The sequence below is a fragment of the Amaranthus tricolor genome, chromosome 7 (assembly GCF_026212465.1).
Source record: "Amaranthus tricolor cultivar Red isolate AtriRed21 chromosome 7, ASM2621246v1, whole genome shotgun sequence".
NCBI lineage: Eukaryota > Viridiplantae > Streptophyta > Magnoliopsida > Caryophyllales > Amaranthaceae > Amaranthus > Amaranthus tricolor.
Genome location: NC_080053.1, coordinates 5,757,739 through 5,785,297, shown reverse-complemented (window position 1 = coordinate 5,785,297; position 27,559 = coordinate 5,757,739). Strand labels below are relative to the sequence as shown.

Genomic DNA, 27,559 nt, shown 5'->3' with positions numbered 1-27,559 from the left:
TCAACGAAGCGTGGAAAGGGTTTTCCGCGATCAACTCGTATACGGAACGAAATGGATACACCGTTGACGCGTCCTCGTAACACGTGTAGCTTTTGTGGATTTAGTGGTCATAATAAGAAAACATGCCCTCGAAGGTCAAGAAAGTATGTTTTTTTAAAAAGTTTTGTAATAACATGTTGAATCTGATAATATTTATATGATTTTTATAACACTTATGTATGTAACAGCGATCATGGCGATGCCGGGCCCAGTTGATCCATCAGTGCTTACGCTTCAGGCGACACACAGAATCATTACATATCAGCGTGCTAGTCAACAACGAGCTCCTGCTCTTAATGTCATTGCGGAGGTTGACGAGTTCACACCATCATCATCCACCGGTGCGCAAAACAAAAGGGGCTGGGGGTTGTAGTTTAACAAACTTTGTACATTCTTATATGATTTGAACTTCTTGTATGACTTTCCATGATTGTAATATATCTTCGCATTATTTTCATGATTAATTTTTTCAAATCAAGTTGGTTCGTAATTGATTATTATGGAATAGATGGTATTGAACTAGTTTAATGCAGGTTGCGTTCACTATTTAGGGGAAATGAAAGAAAAAAAAAATTGTTGCAGGCCACAAGCAAACCGCCACATGAAGTGGCGGTTTACCAGGGACCAAACCGCCACTTAAGATGGCAGTTTTCCTTGACCAAACCGCCACTTCATGTGGCGTTTTAGCACTTAAGGGAAACCGCCATCTCAAGTGGCGGTTTTCTCTAAAAAATTTAAAAAAAAAAATTATTTTTCCACGTGGACAGTATTGTGGGAAATACTTTCCCACATAGTGCAAAGTGGGAATTATTTTCTTTTTTAGCAATATTAAGGGAAATGATTCAACAATCGAAGAAGTACATTCATAGTAGGAAAAAAGATAGGAATTTATGGCGAATCATTAGGCGATAGTTAATTGCAGATAGCCATGCAAGAGTCGTCATGATCTGGGATGGATTGAGAAATAAAACATTTAAATTAATAAACACCGAAAGATCAAAAGTCGATGTAGTATAGTGGTGAGTATACCCGCCTGTCACGCGGGTGACCCGGGTTCGATCCCCGGCATCGGCGTTCAATATTTTTTGATTTTGGTGGCAGCGTTTTTTTTAAATTATTTTTCTTTTGTGTTCCAATTGAAGAATAACATTGATAAAACTTCATTTTGGTAAGAACGAAGAAAATTGGTGAAGGTGGATTTGGATCATTTAGGTTGGAGTCTTTTCGATCATCCATTAGGTATTCTGAATTTTTGCCAAACTTAATTTAGATTCAAAATAATTCCCTCCAAAATTAATGTCACTTTTGTGATTTTTTAGTATTTTATTTAAAATTAATATAAACCGTTAAGTGGTATAACAATTTATTTATGATCATTTCTTTAGAGTTATATAATGAATAAACTTAATTTAAAAAGCGCCAAAAAAATTTCATATCATTAAAATCTTGTACCTCGATTGGTAAAGCTTATTATGAGATAAGCAAGAGATTGAGTTCAAGACCCTATGATATCAATGTTGGTTAATGCATTTTTTATTTTTATATTTTAGGAAAATAACATAATATCAAGAAAAACGATTTGATATGAAAAAAAGTGACACCGATTTATGTTGCATAGTTGTTTACATGGAAAAAAGTCAAAACATTATTCTACATGGATTAGAGGCGAAAATAAGTTTGTATTAAAGGTAAAATGAGAATTAAGTTTATAATTTGCATTATTTTGGGCAAAAATCCAAGCAATGGCGGACCTAGAATTTTAAATATGGGGTTGTGAGCTTAATCAAAGCGTCTTAATCCTCATTAACAAGTAAAGTATAACTTGAAAAACAACAATATATACAAAGTAAAACGACGACAAAACTCAACTGACTCGTAACATGAAGTAACAAAAGATCATTTCGTGATGATTTTTAATTTTATTCACAAATAATAAGCAACGAAATTATCCACAAATACAGATACAAATTATAATTCCAAATCAAAATTATCATAATTTCACGCAAATAAAATTGAAGTTATATTAGTTTGAAGCAAATAAAATGAAATAATCATAGTTCAAAGAAAATTAAAATTTTAATTCATGATCAAATAATACCCTAATCATATACAAATAAAATTGAAAATATCATAATTTATAGCAAATTGAAATTATACCAAAATCAAATCATACTAAAATTCACAATACAAGACTTAATTAAGGAAAGTGAATAGAAAATTGAGAGAATTAAGGAAACTGAACATTCATTAATTTCCTTCCTTTAATAGCCATTAATTGTAGTTACACTTATATTAGAATTATAAATTATCATAAATAAATATTTTAGCTTAGTGGTATTGAAGTGAGATTAATTATTCATATTTGGTATAAGGTCATGAGTTCAAGCTTTAAGAACAACTTTTTTGAAATTTTTTTAAATGGAGTTGTGTACGCAACCCATCACCTTAACTAGGTCCGCTTATGGATCCAAGTATTCTCTATTAGTTAAATTTAATACTCAATATTCTTTTCTAAAATTTATTTTTACACCCTTTTTAACCCCAAAAAATCAGGTTAAATTAATATTAAAAAATAATTGCTTTTGCTTAATAGGTTTTAAGAATGAGAACTTGTCTCAGTTGGAGTAAGTATCGCTTTATCTAGATAAGATTAAGGTTCAATTCCCATATAGCCCCAGTTCCCTCGGCCTTTTGTTTGATAAGAATTACAACGATTTTTCTTTTTTAATTCATCTTATATAATATGTTACAATTTTATTTTGAAAAAAATTACCCACAATAATTCAATCTTTTATTGATTATTCTCCAATAATCATAACTTTTAATTATTAACCGATTTAATTTTTAATTTTTAACCGAATCAAAATATTTAATCCGAAATTAACCAATAATATGAATGTAGACATCTCCATTTTAGACATGCAATTGGAGAGGGAAAAAAAATATAAAATAAGTCTAAAGAGTATCACTATTCACTACTCCGGTGAATTTCGTAGTTGAGCAAAATCCATTCCCCAAAAATCTTCACCAAAACCAACATCAGAGTCCTTTTTCTTAAATCTTGAACAAAATTGTTTGAATTAAACACCAAAAAGCCCATCAATCCAGCATGAAATTAGCAGGATTAAAATCCTTAGAAGCAGCTCACGACGATTCAATCTGGGCAGCAACATGGGTTCCAGCCAGTGAATCTCGCCCATTTTCTCTCCTCTTAACTGGCTCTCTTGACGAAACTGTTCGTTTATGGAAGGCTGATGACGACGTCGTACTGGAGCGCTCCAACACTGGTCATAGTCTCGGTGTGGTTTCTGTTGCCGCTCATCCTTCAGGGGTCATTGCTGCGTCGGCTTCTCTTGATAGTTTTGTTAGGGTTTTTGATGTTGATTCTAATAACACTATTGCTACCCTTGAGGCTCCTCCTTCTGAGTCTTGGCAATTGCAGTTTCACCCCATGGTATTATTTTTTGTTAGGCCAAATTTTTGGGTTTTTGTTTGTTTCCCAGTTGATAATTTTGTTTAGTTTTTGACGATTGAAATTTTTTTCGGTATATTTTGTTTTTCTTGTAGAATTTGTGGGTTTTACCTGTTGCCCATGTGAGATTCAGGAGTAATTGTCTGCATTCTTACTCTAACCTGTACGGTTTCACTGTTTATACGATATTAATTTTGGAAAAGTTAATATTGGAAGAATTGAAGTTTTTTGGAGTTTATCCTTAGGTGAAATTTCTTTTTCTTGAGGATTTTTGTAGGTTTTGTTTGTTTCTCATGTGAGATTTAGAAGTACTTATTTACATTCTTACTCTTGATTATAATTTTAGACTGCTTATAATTTGTTGTCCATTGTATACTTTTTTTGCTTGGAATTTTGTATGGTGACCTGATGACTTGATGAGTAACTATTCTTGATTTATTAGGACTCCGGAGTAGGAATGACTGTTCTATCAATTTCTGTCTGAAATTTGTGAGTATGTTTTTCCGTTGGATTGAAGGGTGTTCGTACAAGTTTGTTAATCTTTCATATTATACACATCGTGAGTAAGGGGTGTAAGACATGTATGAAACACTTTGAGTCCATGATTGGATTTATTTAGGACTAGATAAGTTTTAATCTTCGATATAAGGTTTAAGCATACATCACTTCGCATTGTATTAGTATATGCTATTATTAAACAAAGCCATGTGAGGTAGACCGAACCCTTACGCTTTTAGATGTATGTGGCTGTTTTCTTTATTAGAGATTGATCTTGTGTTTAATTTGATGTCTGTCATTATCACATTCTGGAATAAGAACTTCAAGTTGAGATAGAAAAGAGTTATTATCTTTAGGGTTTTTCGTGTAGTATAGTATACAAGGCCATGTGAATGGAATCTAATGTTAAATTTGCTGTTATTATTCTCTTTTGATTAAGGATAAACAATTAGCTTTGATGCCTTTATGCATTGGGGTTAGTCATATGAATCTATTGTTTTCATTTATGGTACAAGTTTGTACTGCGACAATCTGCCTGGTGCTGGTATGGCCTGCTATTTTATATTAATGTTTTCTTATTATGGTATTCGTTTGGTTTTTTTAAGATCTAATCAGCCTATTTACTATTTTGAGTCCTGTATTGTCGTAGCCGTTTGATGGTTTCTTAGCCTATGCCATTTCATTTCCGTATTCAATATTATTGGTCTTTTGCAGCTCATGACTTTAAGGTTTACTTGATTGGGAATGTTTATATTAAATATTGCAGCATGTTCTCCTTTAGTCATAGAGCTGCATGTTCATTTTCGTCATGAATCGTTTGTATGTATATTAATGGTCCATTTGGTTGATGTTAATTGGTGGTAATGTGTGGTGTAAATTATCATGAACATACCTTATCAGTCTCATGGTGATGAAACTTTGATCATAAAAAGTTTTTATTTCACAATTTTCTGTTGACATCTCTTCAAATGACAATGCATTGGAATAAATTTTGTGAAGAAAATGAAATGATTGAACTTAAATAAGTATTACAATTGTACTTGTCAAGAAATTTTCCTATCAAAATTACATTTATTTTTCATTACCATTTTTACCATTTAATTGGTTGGGATTGATATATGATGTTTGAAAACAAACGAGATGTAAAGAGCCCGCGGTAGTTTTCCAAGAATGTCACATGCCAAGGTCTATTGTGCTGCCTGCTTGTCAACCCCATATATATATTCTTCTGATTTCCATTATCGCCTATTGTCACTTTGAAGGTGGTATTGAGAGGTAATGGATGGAAATAAATTTTTCGAGTTGAACTTCTATAAGATGTCAAGGAGTTCTTTGGGATTACATAGCTTTGATTCCTGAAATTCTAATTTAAGTTGGAGACGAAAGAAGCTGCAATGCTAACGCCTAGCTGTTGATTGATTTCGTGTAACAAAATGTTAAGTTGTCTACCTGTGTTTCCTGAGCAAGTACTTGTAATTTGTTTTTCTTGTATTTTAAAACTTGTCTGCCATAATCTTATGCAACTCCTGTGATCAGGGAACTATGCTAGCTGTTGCCGGTGGAAGCAGCACTTCAATCAAGGTGTGGGACACTGCTACATGGCAACTCGTTGCAACACTGCAAATCCCCCGTCCTGAAAGTAGCAAACCAAATGATAAAGTTGCGACCAAAAAGTTTGTGCTTTCAGTTGCTTGGTCTTCTGATGGGAGGCAGCTGGCTTGTGGCTCAATGGATGGAACAATCTCTGTTTTTGACGTAGCACGCGCCAAGTTCCTCCATCACCTAGAGGGTCACCTCATGCCTGTTAGAACTCTCATCTACTCTCCCAATGACCCTAGAGTTCTCTTTTCAGCATCTGATGATGGGCACATACACATATATGATGCTGTAGGGAAGAGTTTGATCGGGTCAATGTCGGGTCACTCAAGCTGGGTTCTGAGCATTGATGCAAGCCCAGACGGTGTCGCTATTGCAAGTGGATCGAGTGATAAGACAGTGAAGCTGTGGGACCTCAGTATGCGAGCAGCTGTTCAGAGCATGACTAACCACTCTGACATGGTTTGGGGAGTAGCATTTCGGCCACCTGGTGGGGCTGGTGTGCGGTCTGGTAGGTTAGCAAGTGTATCAGATGACAAAAGTATTTCATTGTATGATTATTCTTAGCTTTGGTGGTTCTTATACAACATTGAGGAGTCAAGTTCAGTTTAAGGGTTCTCTTAATGAAAACTGGGAGTGAGACTTGCTTGTTAGAATTGGATTTAATTCATTGCATTGGTTTCTTGTTCTGTAATCTGTTTGCATAGTTTGAATTGTGCGGAATTTGTGCAGGTTTAGTATGTAGCCTTGTGTCTCGACTCTCGAGGGTTATGAAATGTTGTTTCTGTCTCAATTTAACTTTTTATTTTACCCCATCAACTTGGATGGTTGAATCTATCATTTGGATTCTGGACAACTGAAGTTGCTATCAAATCTTGGGAATTAGAGAAGTGTTTCAAAGAACATGATAAAGAGGGAAAATTTGAAATACATAAGCTTTTTAATCAAAAAATTCAATTAATAAGCCTTGGTAAAAGTTATTTTAAAAAATAAGCGCTTCTTATTTCAGATTTAAGGTTTGGTTTTGTTCATAGTTAGTAACAACGAATAAAGCTCCGTGGTAAAAAAAGTCGAGCCATTTGTTCGCTGTTACTAACTGCGAACAAAGGTTTGACCTTGGGAGAAATGAATTAAAATGATTCCGGAACAATTTATTAAACGTATCAATTCGCAGTTAGTAACTGCGAACAAAGATGTGATAAAAAAAATCAAACGTCTTTGTTCCCACTTACTAAGGGGAAACAAAGAACATGATAAAGAAGCATTTGTTCGCTGTCATCAACTTTGAACATATTTCTAACCAAGGTTTGAGTTGCAGGGGCTTATTTTCGAAATTAAGTTTTACCAAAGCTTATTTATTGAATTTTTTTGCTTAAAAAACTTATCTTCTTCCAATTTTCATAAAGAGAAAGGGTCATATATACCAAAATTTGAATGAAATAAGCTTTTTTTGTAAAAAATTCTCAATATAAGCCCAGAAAAATTATTTCCCAAAATAAGCATCTTCGCATCCGAATCTGTGATAGAAAATCACCTGCTATTATTAACAGCGGACCATTTAAAATTAGCTCACTTATTGCTTGCTATAAATAACAACGAGTCATTTAAAAGATAAGAAAAATAATTACGAATTGGCTAGTGTTAGTATCAGCGGGCAATTAATGGTTAATAATTCACTGATTTCACTTCTTTTATTGTTCCCTCCTTCAGTAACCTTTCTTTCATCATTGAAAAACCTTTCTCTTTTTCATAATGTCCCCAAACAAGTATAATCAATTCTCTAGCCTTTTCCAATCATTAAATCAATTAAATGCTCGAAAAATATAATCAATTTGCTGAATCAATAAAATAGTCAAGGATGAGGAGTTAGGACTTTTGAATCTTGCTCTGTTATTGATAATAATTCATGGGATTGTTATATAATTTAGAGTATAAAAAGTATAAAAGTCTTAAGTATACGATGTATACTAAGGTATAAAAGTTTAAGTAATAATTATATATTCTAATTATATTAAAGTTTAATTTCATGAAAATTATTGGCAAGTACTATGAAAATAGTAAGGCCAAGGAGATTATAAAATATTAATTTTATAATTCAGGACAAGATGCTAAAAATTCGTGTCCAAAAAGAATAAGAAAATAAGGCTTTGTTTTGAAGCTACAGCAGTTTCTTAAGGTTGGAATAAAAAGTATAAAAGTCTTGTTATAGGGTTGAAGCTAATTTTTAGCTAGACTAATTCCAACTTGCTATTTTCTTGGGGCTTTTAATTTGCTTAAATCATTAAAAGATACAATTAGGTTATTAATTTTTAAATCTAAAATTAATTTCCTATTTTATTTCCTAAAAAATAGAAAAGTAAGTAAATCATAGAATCATGAGTAGTTTAATTCTACCATTATATATAGACCCAATTTTCTTATGTGAGATATACAATAATCTCATAAGTGCAATTTCTAAATTATTTTAAGTTATTGCAATATATATATATATATATATATATATATATATATATATATATATATATATATATATATATATATATATATATATATATATATATATATATATATATTTGAGGTTATAATATAATATATATGAGGTTATAACAGCATATATTTGTGGTTATAACATAGGAAAAATTACTCTGAATAATACGAACTTTCACTGATTTTCCTACAATAATACGAACTTTTAATTAACCATGAATAATATGAACTTTGATACATATTTCACGCTGGCATACCATTTTACCTGTTACCGGTAAACTTACTCATTCCTTTAAAAAAAATTTTTTGGCTGATAAAACTAAGTAAGAAAAATTACCCTGAATAATACGAACTTTCACTGATTTTCCTACAATAATACGAACTTTCAATTAACTATGAATAAAATACGAACTTTGATACATATTTCCCGCTAGCATAATGAAGAAATGGGGAATAACCGTTTCTCCAGGTAAAGAACCGGTCAGGTATGCTAGCGGGAAATATGTATTAAAGTTCGTATTATTCATGGTTAATTGAAAGTTCGTATTATTGTAGGAAAATCAGTGAAAGTTCGTATTATTCAGGGTAATTTTTCCTATAACATATTATATTTGGGGTTATAACATAATATATAGTTTGGTATATAATGGTCTGTGTTTAAGGGTATAGTATTTTTATAACACCAAATATATTATGTTATAACCCCAAATGTATGTTGTCATAACTCCATATATATTATATTATTACTTCAAATATATATTGTTACAACTCTAAATATATTATGTGATAATCCCAAATATATTATGTTATAACCACAAATATATGTTGTTATAACCCCATATATATTATATTATAACCTCAAATATGTATATTGTTATAACTTCAAATATATTATGTTATAATTCAAAATAAATTATGTTATAAACCTCAAATATATGCTCGTATAACACCAAATATATTATGTTATAACCTCAAATAAATGTTGTATAATCCCAAATATATTATGTGACTTTTCACATTACACTTACACGCGTGTGTCAGTTTTTTTTTTAAATTAACATAATGGGCTGGACTTTTAAGAACCGTCTTTAGAAAAGACGGTCTCAAATAAGAATTGTTGTTAGATGAATTGGCTAATGTATTGAGAAAGAAATGCACCTAGCAGCAACAAAGTCCTGCCTCTCAATTCCAAAAATGTCCAACCGTTCAACTCCGAATCCACCCATTTATAGTGACTCGTTCACTCGCTAATAAGACCATTCCTTTTACACATTATGTTCATTATTTTGTACTTCTGTTGAGTTTTTAAGTTACTTTTTCTTTTTTATTTGCAATTTATTATCATTTTATGTTGAAAAAAAAATCATTTTAAATTGTAGTAAGTCATTTCTAAAGTGGAAATGGTGTATCTATGGTGTTATTGAAATTTTTTTTTAGATATTTCAATTTTAATTAATTTTCCAATCAGTCAATCAAGGTTGTTAACTTAGGGGTTTATAAATCGGGTAAATTTGTTGATTTGAAGGTACACTTAATTTAATGAATAGTTTGTTGAAATTAGGACCGTTGGATTGGGTAAATTAATTGGGTTCACTCGCAAATAATTTGTTAATAATGATTGATATATAGTAATGATTGTGTTATAGAGTTGCAAATGGATAGATAATTTTAAAGGTGTTCAGTCGGGTTATCAAATTGATTTCGAGTTAGGTATTTTGATTTCAAAATCAGGTCTTGTATTCGCATTGACTTTTACATAATTTTAAATTCATTTTAAAGCCGGATCAAGTCGATTTCGGTTATAAGGTTGAATAAATATTGAATCATCGAATTTCTTTTGAACATCAATATAAGTATTATAAAAGACTTGTTTCATTCAATAGTGATTATAATTTTTTTTATTTTAAATTATTAACTTGTTCTTTTCTGCATCTGTTACTACTCCTTAATGTAATCCCTTATGATCATTTTCCGTGAGGACTTTTTAAGGAAAAATTTCTTTTTAGGTTAAATAAGACAATCAAATGAGACAACTCTAAAAAAAAATAAGTCATATTAATATGAGAAAATGATAGCATAAAAACCTACATGGAATTGAATAAGGATTATTTATCACCTAAATATGTTTAAGTAGCTCTCACTTCTCACTAGAGTTGTTCACGGGTGGGCTACCCGTTAGGCTCGACTCACTCGGCTAGAAAAACGGGTGGACTTGAATAATGTATTTCAAAAGAATTTAAATTTGGACGGGTAATACCCGCCCGCCAAGATAAATGGAAGGGTAATGACGCTAAAAAAATACTCGCGGGTATACCCGCCCGCCCGCTAAGTTTAATATATTTATTATTTAATAATTAATTCTATTGATTATGAAACTAGTAGTCTACTGTCTAGTACTACTAGTCTACTACATACCCAACTTCAGTAATTAAAGTCCATACCCATTTTAATATTTTTTTAAATTATTATGATTGGAGAGGTATGTGTCTGGACTTCGTACTCCGTAGTAAGATATATCGATGATGCAAGGCTTTTGTCGGATTATCCAACATAATGTTTATATTCATGTAATTTGAGTATTTTGAGACTTTTATATATTTGGAGTATTTCGGACGATGTATTGTATTTTAATTGTTATTAAAACTTAACTTTATAATTTGTATTATATTTTTAATTTTTATATAATAAATACCCGCCAGTACAAGGGTCCCGTACGCTTTAAAAATGGGAGGGTGACGACAAAAAAATATGCCCGCATGAATATTTAAGCCTACGGGTAGATTTTTTAAGTACTACCCAATCCAATACCTGCCCAAGACCTCCCATGAACACCTCTACTTCTCACCTACAACTCAATACCTTTCATTTATTTGTAATAACAAAGAGCTTATTGACAAATGTCCCATTGAAAAATTTGCGAATATAATATAATTTGTAAAATTCACATAAATAAAAAATAAAATGTATATGATTAGATGAGTTATTAATAAGAAATTAAAAATAGTTTACTTCTGCTCAAAGAGAAAAAACAATTAATTATAGGGATTGATAAAGAAAAATCTTACTCTTGTAGTAGCATTATTTAAAATACCATAACTAAGACATTGAAATTTGTCAATAATAATATAACTTTTTCGTGGTCCGCTGAGAATAAATTGACCTATGGTGTTTTTGAATAAACCCATCTAAGAGATTTCTTGCTGAAAATAAACTCACTTAATGTTTAATAGGTTATCAAACATGTAACTAAGGGTTCATTCTTAGCTGATTGCGAATAAGTTATATTATTCTCAGGAAGGAACCCTCTTAAATGGGGTTTATTCAAAAATAAACCATAGCTAGATTTATTCTCAACAGATTACAAATAGGTTGTATTATTAATGATAATCCCCTTCTAATTTTGATTGTTAAGTAGTTGTGCGTAATCTTGGAGAATTCAACCATTTCTTTCTCCCTCAGACAACAACTTCTTATCAGTCTCGTCATCATCAATCAGTTCTCGTTTCTTCTGAGCTTCAGCTGCCTTCAAATTCTGGTACTTAAACATGATTATAGTACACAACACCCATAAAAGCCAAAAATTAACCCAACAAATTAACACAAGTAACAGTGTCCCTAATCACAGACATCAGTCCCAAAAATCACAAAATCAAAGTCCAAATCCCCTTTTTTCTGCTTCAACATTGAAAATTCAACTACCAACCAAGGGATTGTTAAGCAGATTAAGCAACAAGGAGTAATGTAATACAAACTTGTAACTGGGTTTAATTGAGTACTCTGAATTCCACAAATTTTGAATCAAAACCAACCTTGTTGCCTCAAAACCTAAAGCACCCAATTGAAGAATAACACCAAAAAGATCAAATTTTGCCTCCCCATAAGCAGCAATTCCAACCCCAATTGAAATACAAACCATATTTATCATTATATTCATCTTAAAGTTATCTTTTTCTTAGCATTACTCCAATGTAGTAAACAATTACAGGCATCAATGCCTTTAACATTTGGATGAAGGAAACAGAAAGATAAATATAAGAAGAATTTGATAACCAAAGAGAGATAGCAAAGAGAATAAAAGGTATGAGCCTACTGCCACAGCTCAGTCAGCGGCGTCTTGGACCAGAAATATTCTGCATTTCTAGAAGTTTATCAAGAGTTACTAACGGCCATTCTTCCTGGACTTGAGCAAAGATCTGTTCATTGAAGGAATCCACAATAATGCTAACACTACCAAAACTATATACTTGATGGTGTTTATGAAATCTTCCAGGTTTAGGCTTAAAGTGCAAGCCATGCTGCTGTGCGTAAGCCTCGACTACTTCTTTCACGTTCTTAGGCACACTATTTGTTTGCTGAGCAGCCTTCAACTGAGCCTCATATTGTCTTTGTTCTTGAATCCTCAAATAGCTAATGTTCTCCTTCACTCCAGGTTGAACCACTTCCAAACCTTCAGCTGCACGGTTCATCATGTCCAAGCCTAGGTTTAGTTGGTTCCTAACACGTTCATTAGCCAAAAGTTCAGGAGGGATAAACTCTTTCCATCCAAGGTACCACCGCATGACCTCTTCAAAGTTTGGACTTGTTGACAACCAATGGTACAGGACTTGCTGCCATTTGCTAAAGAAGTGTATCTCAAGTAAGCTGACCATGTGATGTATGGGAACTGAAGAAGCCCATGTCATTACCCAATGAAAAGGTTCAAGTATCTGATTAGCAGGATTCACCTGAAATTCCTGCATCACATCTATCAACTTGGGAAGAATGGATCGTACAATAAGTTGTTCCCAACTTGCTGCATCAAATACTGTCTTCCAGGGTGATAAGATAGTAAAGGCAGACTTATCGCTAGGATGCCATTTATATAGGACAGTTCCTAATTTTAAACGGATCCCTTGATAGAGTGTCTCCAACTTTTGACCAAGCAATGGAAGCCATGGATGCACCCAGACATGGATCGGTATTGTTTCCCTACATGGTTCCCAAGAATTCACAGCTTCAGACAACTTAGGCATCACAATCATATCAAGCAAGGACTGTAACACAGAAGGTGGAAGCAACTTCTCCCATAATTCGAGAAATCGAAGCATAGGCTCTGGATCTCTAGCCTGCCATGTGTTTATACCTGCTATTCTAACGGCAGGGAACACTACTTCGGCCACCAGCTGCGAATAAGGGGCAGACGCATCTTCAAATATGTCATGATCTTCATCTCCTTGCAATAAACCTTTCCAACGACTCATCACATCCATGCCGTGGGATGGGTTCATAAGTGGATCCCATCCTTGGAACACTCTAATCAACAGAGGAAGAGCAAAGGAGCATGCAATACAAGACAAGTTACCAAGTTTATATTCCTCAGGGAACTTCTTTTGCAGATCCCCGAAGGATTTTGCAAGGGATTCTAAAGTCAACCTCCCTGACATATGCTCCTCCTCAATAGTTTCCAGAGCCTGAACTACTTCCTCCATTGAATCAATCTGCTTCATCTGACGAGCAGCTTCTATCTGAAGCATTTCCTTTTCCTTTTGCAATGCAACGGCAGTCTCTCTCTCAGTTCTCAAATCCCTGTCGATCTTCTGAATGTCAAGCTCTACCAAGTCGACTATTAATCTAATGTTGTGCTGCAACTCCGGCATGGGAATATCGTTTTCCCTCGCCATTTCCTCCGCATTCAGATTTTCCAGATTCGTTAACACCCGAACCTGGGGTCCCCTCATGTCCACAACCTTCTGAAGTACCAAATCTGGCCCTTGTGCCTCTGCCTTCAAAGCCAACAACTCATCTGGCGTAATAATGTTCTCTTTCTTCTTAGCACGAGCTCGAGCCTGTTTTTTCCATAGTTTTTCTTCCCTCTGCTTAGACTCTTGCTGTTTTTCCTCCAATTCAGGAGGTGGAGGCACATCCACCAAGCTCGGCAAGTTTTTGCTTTCCTGGTAATCGTTAAACCCCATCCCCATATTCTTCGGCCTCAACTTTGCCTCAATAGGAGCAACAATACCTTGCGCATTCTTCCCCAAACCACCACCTTTATACCCCATACTCTCCATCAATTTCATCCCAATTCCTTTTGTATGCTTCTCAAAACTCCCGACATCTCCCCCTTTTCCGTCTTTAATTTTCCTTCCTACTCCCCCTCCTGATTTTGACTTGCTGCCCCCAGACAATTTTGCCATCTCACGTCGCTTCTCTGCCCCTTCCTTAATCATCTTCCCAAAAGCAGTTGGCAAATACAAATCCTCCTCTTCCGCTGCTTCCCCATCGTCTTGCCTCTTACTACTCAAACTTTTCTCAGCCCTATTACTTGAACCCAATCCAAACCCTAACCCAGCACCAGAATTCGGCCCAGCTCCAAGCCCAAGCCCAGGTTTAAACCCATCATCCGGATCCTCATCACTAGGCTTTTCAATACCCTCTTTCGCATTTCGATCAATCTCTTGATTAGGAGCAACAACACCAGTAGAAACAAAATTTACAGGTTTCGAATAATCATGCTTCTTAACAATCCCCCCTTTTCTCCTCTTCTTCTTCCCAGAAAAGGAGTCATCATCATAATCTGAATCTGAGCTACCGGATGCAAATACACCATACAATACATCATCCCTAGTTTGAACTGATTTTTCTTTACGTTTCTTGTAAAAAAACTCATCCCCGATAAACTGCCCACCCTCAAAATCATTATCCATCCCAAATCTCTCCACTTCTTGATAATCATCCATTTTTAATTCTCTTTTATTCTACCTTTTTCTTGCTACAACAAAAAATATTTATGGTATTGAAATTTAATAATACAGATTTAAAGGTAATGAAATTTACTAACCTAAAGAGATTAAAGGAACCCATGGTTCACGACTCCATTTGTCAAGTGACGGCAGTGAGGTGTCGTCTGAGACAACTGGATCGCTGATGAGCGCCTGGGTTACATTGTACAACGATCAATTAAGGTAATTGTAAATACAATCATTACATTGTGGCATTGAGCTAAAGAAAAAGATGATCGAGCAGTTAAATTTTTAAAATACCTATCCATTTGAATTGTAAATACAATCATTAATCACGAATGTAGGATTGAATTATCAACTAAGTAACTAATTAATCACAAGTATACAACCTTAAACTATCAAGTATACAACTATTGTGAACAAGTTAATAGTTATCACTTATATGAACAAGCACATTCTTTCCTATCCAAGAATACTAATTATCATTCAAAAACAGGATGTTCATTCTATTACTAAAACAAAAACTTATTTGAAGAAAAAAATCCTATGTTTTACACCGACTTAAACGGTATGATTAAGACCTCCACATTGTGGTTGAAGAAATGAGAATAATGAAGAGATAAATTAAATATTTATATATTACATATAGCCTAATATACTACATTGTCAGTGAGTGATTGCAAGAGGCAAATACAGCTATTATGATAAAATCATCAAGCTCATTTAGCACAAACAATAGTTAACATTTTCATTTAATAAGCTCAATCAATCAAAACAACAAAGATTATGCAAAACCCTAAAAATTAAGAACAATTGAACAAGTGTAGATTCTTGAATTTCTCTCCCACAAACACATATGACCCAATCAGAAATTAAACCCTAAATTTAAACCTTGTGCTACAAACTCATACTACCAAACTAAAAAAAAAAAAAAAAGGAAAGCACCCATTCCAAAACCCTAAACTGAAAAAAGAAAGCATACTTGAAAAAAAGAACCATCTGAATCTATTAACAATGGAGGATACCATTGTAATAAGAGATAAACAATTGTTTGATGATGATGAACTAAGTGTAACCATTATCATAAAATCAAAGATTACAAAAAATAAAAGAACTCAAAGCTCCAAAATTCAAATCTAAGAAGAAATTCGTTTACAAGAAGCGAATCATATACCTAACAATTGAGATGCTTTACAAAACAGTAATGCATACAAACTGTTAGAAGAAATTGAGATTGGTTTACCTGAGAAAGAAAATGATGACGATGTTGATGAACCAGAAAGAAACGTGAATGGAGGGAATTCAGGAGTGAAGAGGAACACAACAATTATAGAAGTACATTATTTTAGAGAATAGATTATTTGAAGAGGGGATGAGGAAATCAGTGGGTGTTTGGCACATTATTTTAAGGACTTTTTTATTTTTTATTTTTATTTTTTATTTTCATTCTCTTTAAACAAATAAAGACAACTTTTTAACAAGACATTTATTTTAACGATTTTTTCATATTTTATTCTCATTTTCTATTTTCATTCCATTTAAACAAATAAAAATAACTTTTTTAGGACAAAGTCTCATTTTCCTCTAAAAATCCCATATGTCAAACAACTCATGGCAAGAGTTTAGCAAAAGAAAAAAAACACTATTCGTTAGATTGAAAAAGGAATAGTGAAAAAAAATTTGGAAAAATTGTCGTGACACCTATTGCTCATCTGCTGTGAATAATCCCTATTATATTGAATATTTCTTAATAATCTAATCATTGTATGTTTTTTGCTGATGGGCATCTTAATCGGCTAGTGTAGGTACATATTAGCAGTTATACTCCCTTCTTCCTCCTTATGCTTCTTCTTTGGTCTGCAAGGGGTACTTGTCTGCAAAAAACACATAAAAGTCGAATTATTTAGAAATAATAAAAAATTGAGATTATTCGCAGTAGATAACTAATAGGTGAGATTATTCAAGACAATTTTTCCAAATGCTTGTATTTTATAGTTAATAAGATAGATAGATTATAGATACTTTATCCGTTCTGTTATACTTGCTACATTTGACTTTTTACGGCAATTCAATATATTATTTTGATTATTTACATATTGAAATATGCACATTTAAAAATTATAAAAAGTGAATATTATGAAAGTATGCGATTAGATGATTCAAACTAGATCCCACTTGACTATATATTTTGTTACACACTAGCCGTAATCTATAAAATTAGCTTGAACGATAAATAGTACCAACAAATGTTATGTAACAAGTATTTCAGAACGGAGGAAATAATAAATAATACTCTGATTAATAGATAATAAATACTCCCTCCGTTTCTTATTTACCATCTTGGGTGTTTTAATTATTATTCTCATAAGAAATTTTTCTATTTATATCACTAATTTTGGACATAAATAATCTTATTCATTATTATTTTAATATTTTAATAATGAATATGGTTCCCACATATTTACCACTAATTTTATTTTAACATTTTGTATTCTTTATGATCTTGACATGTTTCTCACTAACTTTATAAACATGTTTTTTAATAGTTATGGTCTCTATATTTTTTTTTTCACTAAATTTCTTTTAATATGTTTTAATTCTTATGATTTCTATTAAATTTATTTTTTAATAAAATAATATATCCACTATTTAAAATATTCTATTTTTTCAATTCCTGTGAATATTTCTTGATACGGAGGAAGTAATAAATTAATAAATTAATAAATTAGACGGATAAGATGTGGGCCCTATCTTGTTTAAAAAATGTTCCATTTTATGTCTTGGTATCATCAAAACATTTCAAAATTGTGGTTTCTGGAGGAGTCTATTACTATCAAGAAGTTATTTAAAGTTGCATCTCTCCACATTTTGGCACCACCTTGATCAAGACTTGGCAGAAAGATAACAATGGAGGTCAACAAAATCTGTACACTTCCTTGTTTACTTCTCCTATTTTTATGTCTATGTCTGTCATCAATTTCTGTCACCATAGCTACCACACCTAACCCACCTCTTCACGATTTCAACACCAACAAATTACTATTTTCTCCAAGATTTAATAAAATTTATGATACTTCTAAGTATGGAAAATTTCAGCTCTTTAATGGCTTGGCTTTGACTCCTCAAATGGGGTAATTTTCCCTCTTTCATAATTTTTTTTGTGGGTAGTTTGGAATCTGGGATTTTTTTTGTGGGTATATAGTATAATGTATTAAAACTTGTGGTTTTTTTTCCTTCTCTGCTATGATTGTACATGATCATGAGTTTTCATAGATAATGGGTATGAACTATGATCAATGATTTTAACTTTGTCATTTGAATTAGGGAAACGCAAGCTCTTTTCTTAGATGATTGTATGCTTCATTCTGAGATTGTTTTGGTTTATTAATTTGATTCAATGTTATGTTGGGCAGGTGGAATAGTTGGAACTTTTTTGCCTGCAATATAAATGAAACAGTTATCAAGGAGACAGGTAAGATTGTTTGAAGGGTAAAATATCATTTTACAATTTGTCCAAAGTGTAATTCTGATTCATAGTCAATAATTTAATTTTGATCTTTCTAGGAAACAATAGTTGGGATATGATACTAGATCATCAGAGGGGTACCTGGTTATCTATCAACATCAAAAAAGGGAACCTCTGATCAAGTGATAGCTATACTTGTGCAGTTTATTATAATGATTTGAAGTCCTTGATTTATTAGTATGATTTAGAAGATTTAGGGGTTATATGACAAATGTTTGCTGGCTTTTTTGTTTGACCAATTGGAAGTGTTGCTTTTTTTTTTTTTTTTTTTTTTTTTTTTTTTTTTTTGCTAATTAGAGGAGTCAAGTGTTCTAAGGAGACGTTTCGTAAAATTAGGTATTGACCGGAGAATGTTTATAAGAGAAAAAGTAGTTTAATAATCCAAAAGCCAATGAAAAGGCCAACCAAAGTAGCGTTTTCTTCTTGGCTTAATAGCCCGCTTTTTAGTTGGTTGAAAAGCCATTTTCCAAACACTTTTTTCTTTGATTGTTGAGCAACTAATAAACCAAAAGCCAACCAAAAAGCTAATGCAAAAGCAAACTACCAAACATCTCCTTAATGTGAGGGGTACCTCGACACACAATAAAAATAAGAGATATCAGCTATGTAGAATCTCAAAAGGATTGCTCTCTAAAATTTTTCTTCTCAATTTGTCCCGACTCCCAAGTGTCTAGCTTTCCCGAGTTTCAAGAATTTAGTTTGAAACTTAAAGGGATTGATGGTGGGCATGTTGGCTCTCAACTCAAAATACTTCAGGGTTTATGTTTTTGAGATTATTATTTCATCTTGTATTGTTAACCAGCATTGTCTTGATCAATATTGTTTCTTGTTCTCCCGTCCTTTCGTATCATGTTCATTAAGGCTTATTTATGCATACTAACATGGATTTTGCTCGTTCACTTTTGCAGCTGATGCCCTAGTTTCAACTGGATTGGCTAAATTAGGTTATATTTATGTAAACATAGGTGAGCATTATTTTCTCACAGTCTATATATTTGGGACTATTAGCTATTCTTTGACTAATTTCTTGGACTTCACATAGCTGCTTCATGATTTTATCTTCTACTAATTTCTACTCAATTCCTTATTCAACTGCTTGATGACAGATGATTGCTGGAACAAAGCAACTCGAGATTCAAAGGTCAGCATGTCCAATTCCTTCTTCTTGTATTGTTGGCTTTGATTTAATAATTTGATTATTATTGTAAATCTTGAAAACTCCATCTTTATAGAGTCACATCTAATTAGTAGGTACAACATTATATATGCCTGTTTTCTCTTATAAATGTCTCATAGCATGTCCGTTTCTTATAGGATCAATTAGTTCCTGATCCAAAAACATTCCCCTCGGGGATTAAAGCGCTTGCTGACTATGTTCATGCTAAAGGGCTCAAGCTTGGTATCTATTCGGATGCTGGGTATGATGTGTATATAAAATATAAATACTTCGACAATATATTGAATCTCAGAATCACTTAGAATTATGTTTTTTCATAGCAATTTCACATGATAAGGTCATTATATTTTTGAAGGGTTTTTACATGTCAAGTTCGACCAGGATCACTTTTCCACGAAGATGATGATGCCAAGCTTTTTGCCTCTTGGGTAAGTATCAAATTATACTAATTTCATGATACATTGTTTGGAGTTCTTATTGTCTTATGCCTAGGCTTTAGCCTCTAGTGCACTATGATGTCACATATTAATTGGACTACTTTCCTTAATCGATCCTTCTTTAAAGTTCAAGATAGAAATGGAGATATTGGAGGCAATAAATAAATAGGGAGGTAAAACTTAAGAGCCTCACCTCTCATTGCCTCTCTTGAAAAAAAGCCAATTTCTGGAGAAGTGAAGTCTTACACTGTTTCGTAACTAAATGTCATCAAGAAAACGATATTTGATAGATAAGGTTGTAGCAATAGTGGAAAAAACTTGGGTAGTCCTCATTGCAATTACTAGGCTTTACTTTCCTATGTAATAAAATATAAAATAAGAATAAGAGGGAGAAAAGAAATATCCAAGATCAATGATGAATAACAATGGGAAATTAATGAAGATCCAGTATATATACCTGAAATTCATGAAAAAACAGATAAACTTGAGAAATGATATCCTTTAAATGATAACAACTCAGAAATAATTGCCTTTAGATTATTTATACTAAAACCCTAATTATCTAAAAATATAATAAATAAGTTTCTGATAAAAGGTGCACAACGAAAATCTCAATTGAGACTTTGTTAGTCTCGATCGAGATTAGCAATCAAACAAGTCCAGTAGCTCTTCATGAAACAAGTCTCGACCGAGACTGGTCAATCTCGCTACAATTTCGCTCGAGATAACAAGCACCCTAGTGACTTTCCAATAGTGAGTCTCGACTGAATTCTTTGTAGTCTCAACCAAGACTTGGCAAATTCGACCAAGACTCTATAAAAACTCCTCTAAAGGCTCCCAAATGACTTCATATGGTTCCAAAGCTTCTTGTGAAAATGCATAAGCCTCTAGAGGTCGCCCCCGCATTGCTAATATGTCCCATTGAAGTTCGGTGGACTCAAGGAGGACCAAAGTGATAAAAAATCTAGCTTTCATCATCAAAAATAGATCACAAATGAATATAAATAAGCACAAACGAGAACAATTACCTATGCTCAGCTGATTTCCATCACTTCCAACCTCTACTCATACCAAAATCATAGAGTAAAAACAAGGCCGCATCGCATCGACCGTGTTGTAAAGGTTTTCAAAACAAATAAACTAATATTTCCCGCGTTGTAAAGGTGTAAAAAACTGCGTTTTGGGCCGCATCAAGGGATATCTTATGGTTTCGACCGATATTTAGGCGATACGATAATCGCATCAATCCCCTTATCGCGTTCGCGACCGTTACTGCATTTTTACACTATGACTAATATACTCATAACTACCCATAAAAGTATAGTAATAAGTGTAAAATCCTACACTTATCATTATTAATTCTAAGCTTTTCACGAGAGTTGGGTACAAATACAAGATATGTCAATAATTACGACTTCCCTAAGTTCATTTTTCAACCCCTATAAAGAGGTGGTGTTTGGTATCACACATGTAATACATGTAGCCTTTTTTTACCTCCCCTATATTTAAACACTATTATTAAAGTTATAGGACCATGTAGCACCAGATAAAAGTGAATAGAAAAGGGGCATAGGAGTAGATTTTTGGTTTATGTTTTTGTTTCCATCATTTAGGATTCAAGTTTGGCATTATTTTGGCTATTGATACAATTAAAACCCATAGTGTGATGGATAAAGCAATTTATTACTATGCTTTATACCGAGTTTTGTTTCCATCTTAGAGCTTGAGAGAAATATAAGAATTAGGTGATTTGAAATTTATCTATCCTCCATGATAAGCGCATATATCTTAAATGTAAAGTGGTGGGTTGCATTATTAGTAATCAATAATGGATGTGTTGTCCCTCGAAACAACATACTAGGTCATTTTTTAAGGTGTTAAACTTTTGAGTTTGTGCGAATTGACCTAGTATTTTTTCTAGATAGAAAACTTCTAAGTTTGTGTGGGTTGTAAATGTTTATGACTTTAATGGTCCATTTGGCTATTGGTATATGCTGGGAATAGTATTGGAAAGTTAGGGCATACTTGTATGAGTAAATATTTATGGGCAAATAAAAGTTAAACTATGAAACAAGGTCATTGGAGTAGAAAATTAAGATAATATTGTGTTGTCAAATGTAAGAAAAATAGTTGTAAAGTGATGGAGAAGAAGAAATCGAAGAACTAATCCTGGGGTAAATTTACTCTATTGGGATGGAGAGGAAAATTTCCCTTCCTCCCTAAAATGAGGTTGATCATCTTATTCTTTCTTCTTCCTCATACCATTGTATTTTTTATTCTTCAATTCCTCTTTCAAATTCATCTTTACTTACCATCATATGTATATTTTGACTTCTATTTTCCCTTAAATATTAACCCCCAACACAAGCATGTCTTAGTGTAGTTTTGGTAGAAAAATTTGTTGATTAAGTTAATGTTCATGCTTGTTCTACTTTAATTATCTCATTCTTCACAAAATTCATGTCAATGCATTACTATTTCGAGAGGTAGATTTAGATGGTAATGAAAAATTGTGAACAAAAAACTTTTTAATGATTAAAATTTCATCACCATGGAATGTCATGGTACATTTCATGAAAATTTACACTATAATTATTCTCACTACCACCATTTAATACGAACAACCAAACAAATCTTAAAAGCTCTTGAAATAGTATAATTGAAATTTTATATCGTCATTTTGTGTGATTTTCATATAATTGAAATTTTATATTGTCTTTATGTTTTACTTCCTCTTTTTGTTCTTCATACAGGGTGTTGATTATCTAAAATATGACAACTGCTACAATTTGGGTATTCCACCAAAAAAGAGGTCAATTGTGATCCTATCATATATGAGCTTCTTATAACATATTATATATTAAAGATCTTAGACTAGGAATCTTGTTTTGTATTTGTAGATATCCTCCAATGCGTGATGCACTAAATGCAACTGGGCGTCCAATCTTTTATTCACTTTGTGAATGGTAACTTATGTTTTTTATTACTACACTTTATAAAATTGCAAGGTAAATTGAAGCATGTGCATATGGGGAGATTATCATGTCTTCTCATTTTAATTTACATAGGGGTGTTGATGACCCCGCCTTATGGGCTGGGGAGGTCGGCAATAGCTGGAGAACGACAGATGACATAAATGATTCTTGGGCTAGGTCAGCACTATATACTTTATTCTCTTTTTATGTTATCATGACTTTGGCCTTTTCATATTGTAGCACTTATCTTCCCTACATATTAGATAAAACCATGTTTAGCCTGAAATCATAGAAAAATCATAATTACCAATATTTTATTCCTTGATCATATTGTCAAAATTGAAGTTCAAAAAGCCTTGCTTCGTAATACTCCCTCCTTTTAACCTTAATTATTCCATTTGTTTTTTTTGACATTATGTGTCGACACTCTTAATCTTTTTATTCTAAATGTATAAGTAAAATTATATTCAACTGAGATTTTGTTTGATTCATCTATGTTGGGAATCCTTGGGGAAAGTAGTGAGAAACTATGAGAATATGCTAGGAGAGAGATAAAATGAGAGAAATATATTTTGCTAGTATATAACTCTTTATGTTGTTGTCATATGAAATGGTGGGTACATATAATCCTTTATATAGGAAAAGAAAGACGCCAACTAATAAATGTAAAGACGCCAACTAATAAATGTAATCAATGAATAGTCACAACCTTTAGTTTTTCAACTACTCATAACTCCTTTGACCATTCATGCACCTCTTAATTAATCTTACTTGATATGTAAGCTTATTAATGAGGGTGACTAAAGTTCTCATGTACTAAAACTCCTCCTCGAGAGTTTTGATCTTCATTCCAAGTAAGCCTCTAATTTTCTGGAATCTTCCATTCAAAAGCGGTTTAGTGACAATGTGTGCTAACCTTATATATAAAAAGCATTAGGCACATTGAGACGCAAAGAGTCCATAAAGCCTAGGTGTAAAGTGCAGGGCGGAGGCGCAGACTATTTGTAGGTGAGACACACTTTTTTGCTAAATAGTTTAATACTGCTTTAAAAATGTGTTTTAATCCTTTGCGAGTTTCCATCGCAATTGTGTCTTTGCCACTTGAACTAACAATAACTCCATTTCCCATATCGAGTTGAGTTAAACCAGATGAATTTTTGGTCATGTGGTTACTGCACCCACTATTAATTAACCATTTATTAGTTGCTTCTTTACCATATTCATGCACACTTAACAAGTGACCTATTTAAACTAAAACCTGTGCTTGTGCTTGATTATGCTTTCTTTTGTAATCCTTCTCTTGCAATGGTTACATTGAGGCTTTCCTTCTGCAATCACTTTTTTAGTGAAAAGTTTTCTTGCAATTTCCACATGGAGAAAACTTACCAATCTATTCAGCTAACTTTCCTCCTTTAGCATAACAGGACTTAGAAGTGTTTCTGACCTCCTACTTTTGTCATTCTGGCATGTATGACTAATTTGAAATGCTCCTTTCAGACTCATCTTTGTTCTTTAGTTTACTCTTTCATACGGAGCCTTCATCATGCCTACCACCTCTAATACTCTTAGTGTTAATAAGTCTTTTGTGCTTTTTATCACATTGGTTGCGTTATCATATGCTTTTGTCACAGTACTTTAGATTTTGTTACAACATCTTGAATAATTTCATCTCCATACATCCTCATTCGGTTGACTACATTTGTGACTCTTGTTTAGTAATCATTGATGTTTTCTCTAGACTCCATACTCAAAATTCCAAATCTCTTCTCAAGTTTTGAAGTCCGATGGTCTTGATCTTCCCACTTCCTTGACTTCTTTTCGCAAAGTATCTAATGCTTCATTGTATGAACTTGCAGTAACTATACTTTGAAAAATGGTATTCATCACATCATTTTAATGGATCTGCAAATCACTCTGATATTTAATGATCTCATCCTTTGATGGAGTTGTCTGTTTTAACGGTATTCCACCAATAACCTGAGAAAATGTGGTTTCAGCCTTATGACCACTTTCTGTTACTTCCCACAAATCTCTAGCTCTTAGACTAGTTTTCGTTTTGACACTACAAAAATCATAATTCTTTCCATTAAAAAGGAAATTACATTCTGGTTGAAGTTTTCATTTACTAACAGTCTACATGTAAATTTATTAATATCAACTTATTATAATTTTTAATAATTAGATGTACTCCTTTAGGATTGAAAAGTGCATTAGATAGAGTAAAAAAAAGCAAATGAGATAATTGGTTGAATAGGAGGGAGTATTTCTTAATTGGTATATATTTGAAAACAAATTCTGTTCTTTGATTACAAGATTCTCATGCTGACAATCTTCTATGTCAATTGTGAAGTATGACTACTCTTGCTGATCTAAATAACAAGTGGGCATCTTATGCAGGCCCTGGTGGATGGAACGGTAAGGATGATGTGTAAACTAAAAGATTTTATGATCTTTTTCAGGTCGAATAGCTACTATTAACATTTGTATCATAATCTGAGCAGATCCTGATATGTTAGAGGTGGGAAATGGTGGGATGACTTACCATGAGTACCGCGCACATTTTAGCATTTGGGCTTTGATGAAGGTAAACTATTGGCATAATTTTGGTTTACTTTTTTCATAGTATTTATGTCAAACAGAATTAGTCGAATGCCTCTTATCAGACTCTCGTAGTGCTTCTTCGCTCTATCATGACGAGGACATTCTCCATTAGACTATAGATCCGAAATGAAATGGTCTTTTTTAGTTCAGAATAATTAAGAAACATAAGTTGTGCAATGCGTGTTGTTTTAGTGCGTTCCAATTGAAAGCCAAAGCATGATTCAGGAAGAGTACAACAGTTCTTAATACATTACTAAAGCCCTTTTTTAAATTTACAAAGGCCCGTTTTCAGCCCTCTTGCATTCTGCTCCATTTTAATAATAAAAGAGCCCGTTTTCAGCCTGGCCCGTACATAACCCTTCTAAAAACCTGGCGGATAAGGGCTGAAAATGGGGCCCGGCCCGTTGAACACCCCTACTCATGAGTCATGATATATTTGCATTTGTAGGCTCCTTTATTGATTGGCTGTGATGTAAGAAACATGACACCCGAGACAAAGGAAATTCTTAGCAACACAGAGGTGATTGGTGTAAACCAAGGTATTTCTTTCCTCATTTAGTGTCTGTTGACTTGGAACAATACCTGGACTCCTATCTTTCTTCTTTGCATTATTTTTTGCATTCAAATGTTTTAAGATGGAGTGGAATATACTTGAACTTTTCTGTAACAAGTTTTTGATGCTTTGCATTCCTACTGTCATAGATCCTCTTGGTGTCCAGGGAAGAAAGGTTCATGCATTTGGACCAGACGATTGTCGTCAGGTAATCCTTTTCTGACTGCATACTTATGTGATTGCTTTTTTTATGCTGCTTGTCATGTATAGTACCGTGTTTTGTCGACTAACATTGCGTCGGAGGCTTGGAGCTTTGTTTAACGTTGAATATATTGGTTTTTCAGGTTTGGGCAGGCCCGTTATCTGGAAATAGGCTAGTTGTTGCTCTTTGGAATCGATGCTCGAGTGCTACTGTGATTACTGCTCAATGGAACGTTCTGGGACTTCAATCTTCTGTTCATGTTTCCATTCGAGACTTGTGGCAGGTGCTTCGACTTTTCCCTTTTCCTTTTGTTCTTTTTCAACCCGTTTGGTTATTGGTATTAATTGGGAATGATAATGAAGATTAAATGTAATTTGATTAAGAAATCTACTAAACATTTATTTTTCTTCACAGAATTTATTTACCAACTAGAAATGTGGTATGATGGTAATGGAAAATTATGAAGAAAAAGACATGATTAAGGATGAGAGATTCGTTACCGTCGGAATTGATGATACTACACATTTTATGAAAATAACACTAAAACTCATTACCATTACCACCGTTAACCAAACGCCTCTTCACTAGCTAAAGGTCAAAGATCAGAATTTTCGTATCAAACGTTCTTGGTCTGATCGTCGACCACAAGCCCGTGTACAGCATGACACAATTTTATTAGAAAAATGTGCCTAAAATAACCCGGGCATATCTTGGCTGTTGTATTCAATAAGTTTAGGCTGAATTTATCGACTCTCATCTGCATTCGTTTGAGCCTAATTGTGTAGATGTAGCCCTAACATGAACTTATTTTTCCGAAACTAAAGCTTAGAGTTGAAAGGATCAAAGACATACTCATTCAAAGACTAACGATTTATATGGAAATTGTTGACAGCATGAGGTTGTTGTTGGAGATGCAGTGTCATCGTATGGTGTTCGTGTTGAGTCTCATGATTGTGCCATGTATATATTCACCCCCAACACGTCTGGGTCGCTCTCGGACATGTAACTTAACATTCATAATCACTCAAGTTTCCAGGGTTGATATAAGATGTGGATTCTGGTGGTTTGATGTACATTGTAAAGTGGAATTTCAACTGCAAACTTAAATTTGATGCATTCTGTAAATCAATATACTACAATGACATTTGTTGTTCCCTTTTTCCTCGGAGAAACAAATAAAAGTTTCATTCAGTGGTGACATGCTTTATAACATTATTTCAATAACTCATCAATTCCTGGATATACTTTTGATTAGAACTTTTAAAGCGATCGGACTG

The 27,559-nt window shown here is 33.2% G+C and overlaps 3 protein-coding genes, 1 non-coding gene and 1 pseudogene across 5 annotated transcripts; 3 read left to right on the top strand and 2 right to left on the bottom strand.

Annotated features, from left to right (window-relative positions):
- Positions 1-1,041: 1,041 nt before the first annotated feature.
- TRNAD-GUC (transfer RNA aspartic acid (anticodon GUC)) lies at positions 1,042-1,113 on the top strand. The gene has a single exon. It is a non-coding gene; the product is annotated as a tRNA-Asp (tRNA).
- A 1,759-nt stretch (positions 1,114-2,872) lies between these two features.
- On the top strand, positions 2,873-6,529 carry LOC130818108 (WD repeat-containing protein VIP3). Its single transcript, XM_057684147.1, has 2 exons — positions 2,873-3,493; positions 5,546-6,529. The coding sequence occupies exons 1-2, from the start codon at positions 3,149-3,151 to the stop codon at positions 6,170-6,172; spliced, it is 972 nt and encodes a 323-aa protein (XP_057540130.1). The 5' UTR covers positions 2,873-3,148; the 3' UTR covers positions 6,173-6,529.
- Positions 6,530-10,228: 3,699 nt separating this feature from the next.
- LOC130817702 (probable sugar phosphate/phosphate translocator At2g25520) lies at positions 10,229-12,189 on the bottom strand (annotated as a pseudogene).
- Positions 11,993-16,198, bottom strand: LOC130817701 (septin and tuftelin-interacting protein 1 homolog 1-like). 2 transcript variants are annotated; one of them, XM_057683552.1, is made up of 3 exons: positions 16,055-16,198; positions 14,910-15,003; positions 11,993-14,656 (listed from the first exon to the last, which is right to left on the bottom strand). In XM_057683552.1, the coding sequence occupies exons 2-3, from the start codon at positions 14,930-14,932 to the stop codon at positions 12,196-12,198; spliced, it is 2,484 nt and encodes an 827-aa protein (XP_057539535.1). In that variant the 5' UTR covers positions 14,933-15,003; positions 16,055-16,198; the 3' UTR covers positions 11,993-12,195. The 2 variants fall into 2 exon arrangements, with proteins under 2 accessions (XP_057539535.1, XP_057539534.1); XM_057683551.1 differs by having other exon boundaries at positions 11,993-15,003.
- A 1,421-nt stretch (positions 16,199-17,619) lies between these two features.
- LOC130817633 (alpha-galactosidase 3) lies at positions 17,620-27,473 on the top strand. The gene is made up of 15 exons (XM_057683460.1): positions 17,620-17,942; positions 18,225-18,283; positions 19,246-19,302; positions 19,444-19,478; positions 19,652-19,755; positions 19,870-19,942; positions 22,705-22,763; positions 22,852-22,917; positions 23,020-23,103; positions 25,277-25,341; positions 25,428-25,510; positions 25,976-26,066; positions 26,230-26,288; positions 26,425-26,565; positions 27,175-27,473. The coding sequence occupies exons 1-15, from the start codon at positions 17,719-17,721 to the stop codon at positions 27,286-27,288; spliced, it is 1,314 nt and encodes a 437-aa protein (XP_057539443.1). The 5' UTR covers positions 17,620-17,718; the 3' UTR covers positions 27,289-27,473.
- Positions 27,474-27,559: the final 86 nt, after the last annotated feature.

Bases quoted from the DNA above. Each gene is read 5' to 3' on its own strand.
- LOC130818108 (XM_057684147.1), top strand. From the start codon at position 3,149: ATGAAATTAGCAGGATTAAAATCCTTAGAAGCAGCTCACGACGATTCA. The intron at 3,494-5,545 runs GTATTATTTTTT...TCCTGTGATCAG, and splicing joins AATTGCAGTTTCACCCCATG to GGAACTATGCTAGCTGTTGC.
- LOC130817701 (XM_057683551.1), bottom strand. From the start codon at position 14,808: ATGGATGATTATCAAGAAGTGGAGAGATTTGGGATGGATAATGATTTT.
- LOC130817633 (XM_057683460.1), top strand. From the start codon at position 17,719: ATGGAGGTCAACAAAATCTGTACACTTCCTTGTTTACTTCTCCTATTT. The intron at 22,764-22,851 runs GTCAATTGTGAT...TTGTATTTGTAG, and splicing joins GGTATTCCACCAAAAAAGAG to ATATCCTCCAATGCGTGATG. The intron at 26,067-26,229 runs GTATTTCTTTCC...CTACTGTCATAG, and splicing joins GGTGATTGGTGTAAACCAAG to ATCCTCTTGGTGTCCAGGGA.